Source organism: Frankliniella occidentalis, unplaced genomic scaffold, assembly GCF_000697945.3.
Source record: "Frankliniella occidentalis isolate FOCC.00 unplaced genomic scaffold, Focc_3.1 Scaffold21, whole genome shotgun sequence".
Taxonomy (NCBI): Eukaryota; Metazoa; Arthropoda; class Insecta; order Thysanoptera; family Thripidae; genus Frankliniella; species Frankliniella occidentalis.
The window spans coordinates 1,208,419-1,211,285 of NW_026267151.1; the positions used below are offsets into that span (position 1 = coordinate 1,208,419).

General features: G+C 54.5%; 1 protein-coding gene across 3 annotated transcripts in view; it reads right to left on the bottom strand.

The window, feature by feature from the left end:
* LOC113204505 (uncharacterized) overlaps positions 1-1,201 on the bottom strand; it is a 13,634-nt gene extending 12,433 nt beyond the window's left edge. For all 3 annotated transcript variants that reach the window (XM_052264739.1, XM_026419694.2, XM_052264738.1), the window contains exon 1: positions 1,068-1,201. In XM_052264739.1, the coding sequence (XP_052120699.1) occupies positions 1,068-1,073 (6 nt within the window). In that variant the 5' untranslated portion in view covers positions 1,074-1,201. The remainder of the gene's footprint in view (positions 1-1,067) is intronic.
* Positions 1,202-2,867: the final 1,666 nt, after the last annotated feature.

The window sequence follows — 2,867 nt, forward strand, 5'->3', positions numbered from 1 at the left end:
GTGAGACACAGAAGGGGGAGGGAGGGAGAGGCCAGTGCGATGAAGCCGCCTCATCTTTTCTATCCTTCGCACACGACTTTGTCTCGCTCGCACATTGACCGCCCCCTCCCCTGCTCCGCCCATTCCAGGCTGTACAGCAGGCGTTCGGACTGAGCCGTTAGCCGGCAATCCTGCACATGGTGGTGGGGTGACGCGACGTGGGCGGGGCGGGGCTGTGTCGGATGGGTAGGTTGGTGTGGGCCAGCTGGGGGGTCAAAGAAGAGCATCTACCACGAACGCGAAGGCCAAGGGCGACGCGCAAAACACAAACAGACACGCAGGGGGGCCTCAGCCAGCCCTCGCGGTCGGAAGTATTTTGGCCGAAGTCGACAGCGGGCTTCCTTCCTAGCCAGCGTTGCGCTGCGTTGTGGTGGAGGTAGGTGGAGGCTCTCAGGCGCGGCCAAGCGAGCGAGCCTTACAATCAGACGAGGATCTCGAATCAATCATCTTTCGCACCCACCGGCCCCACCGGGGCGGCCGCGGCCAGGTCGTTACCCTCTGGAGCCGGTCTGCGCTCCGCTCGTCTCCAAGACCGACCGACTCCAAAATGTGTATTCCTAACGGGGCCACCTTGCGCCGGTCGTATGAACACCCAACCCAAAATTATTATTATCCTCAAAACAATCGTAATAATGAAGCAAGGACTGGAGGAGTATGGCTCGACGAGAGACTAGACTCAGGTGTGGCCAAAATGCAATGCGCGTCGGTTTGAAGAATATGCAATACAAAGACGATGCACCCTAATGCCACCTTCGACCTTAGATTTGTTTTACTGCACATAAAGAGAATTTTTCCGTGCAACAAAAATAGACCAAACATTTACCTAATTTATGCAAGCTATTGGGCATTGCAATACGGCAGAAAAACGACGCATAAGGGTTTGGCGTAAACCGTTCGAATCACGCACGTTGACTTTCGTAGCCTCAACCATCAGTGCGTAAAGTGCTGCCGTGGTTGCAGCCCCCAGGCCGTTGCGGGTTGCGTGGACGCTCCCCGCCAGTGTGCTGCCTTCAGGTCGACGGACTCACCTGCATGGTGAAGTAGTCCTGCGGTGTGGTGCTGCGGGCCCGTGTCCTGTGACTAGCTGGAGTGGTGCGTCGCACCGTTGTGCCGAGCCGAGCGATCTGCCAGCCGGGCGCGGCGGGCGGCCCCGCCAGGCCAGGACCCGCTGCCGTCCTGCCACGCCGCCGACGAGACGGGGCGGGGCGCGGCGGGCGTGAGGCGGGGTAGGGCAGGGCGCTGCGGGGTAGGGCGCGGTGTCCGAGATCCCCGGAGATCGGCCCGGTGGCTCTGCACCGCCAAAACAGGCAAGGTGGCGCCGGACCCCTCGCGTCCCATGGGCGTTTTCTCCCGGTGGAAGTGTCACCGACCACCACCGTCCCACTCACGGGGGCGCCGGGTCTATGCCATTTGTACGACCTGTTCGAGCCCAACATCCCAAAAATGACGGTTCCCCGAAAAATTGTAAAAAATTTTGACCAACCTGTATTTTGTTTCACCTAATTTTAGTCTGACCTCTTTAAATCCAACAAAAGCTGAGTGCGTTTTCGAAGTTTTCAAACCCAGCAAACTGACGCTTTCCTTAGTGATTTAAACCAAGACATTGTGGGATCTATGAAAATTTATTCCCTGAAGCCAACCAAACATTTGATCAAGAACTTAAATCAAAATCTGATCAGGCGAACAAAAATATTATCAAGTCGATCACACCCTTCTGTTCTGCTGATAACATAATGGTTGGAGGCGGCAGTTCCCGCGATCACAGAAGTCGTCAACGACTGCGGGGGCGGGCCGGGTTGAGGTAAGGGACGTCCTCCCCCATATTTTTTTTTTCATTTTTTATTTTTTTGTCGGGTAGGGTCGTTTGCATTTACGATGCCGAGTGAACTTATTTCTAAAATGGGTGCTGATAAAGTTGCATGTGGCCGTGTTGGTTGTAGCTACAAACTAGGTCGTAACTAAATGCACCAATGAAATAGAGAGCGGTGACGGGCCGTGACAGCCCCGCGTCACAGGGGGAACTGAGGAACGTCCCTCGGTCGGAAGCGGTGCTCTCCTGGGGTACGTTGCCCGGTACCCCCGGTACCCCTGGTACCTAGGCTTATTTTACTTCGGAAATGTGATAAAATGTTATAAGATGTCAGGATATTAGGGGTGTTAAGGGTACTGGGGGTAACGGGGGGAACGTACCCTACGGCACCGTTCCCGACCGGGGGACGTTCCTCGGTTCCCCTGCACAACGTGACGAGGGAGCGTGACAGTGACCAGCTTTGCGTGACGAAGGAAGAAGGTGGAAAGATCTTTGTTATCCGTCAGCCGTTGATAGGCGTAATGGACGAGTTGTGTTTGTATGCGTTTGTCTCTTTAGTAGGCGAGAGTACTCCGCGACTTCGGCCCGTCGCCTTGGCGCGTAAGGCTTGCCCCGGTGGGTAGGCAGCCAACCCGACTCAGATGCCGGAGAGGCTGCCTATAAACGGTACTTTGTAGAGCGGGATGGCAGTGAATCTTTGCAGCGCGGATGAGTGCCGAGGGGACTCTTGGGCGAGGTAGCCGTGGGCCATGGAAACTATAGTCCGGCTAGCCAAAGGTGACGCCTGGGTTTGCTTTTGCTGTAGCCGCCCATTAGAGCGCACCCGAGGTGTCACCTTTGGCTGACGCTCTAACACAAAGGGTCGTATATCCTGGATTTGTTTTGAAACCTTTCATTAACAATTATTCTTATTCTTCCCTTTTTCACATTTGTGTCAAGTTCTTTCAAAAAATCCCGCAATTATTCAGTTGTTGTTGTTTTTCTTGTTGTTTGTTATTGTTTTGTTGTTTTTGTTGTT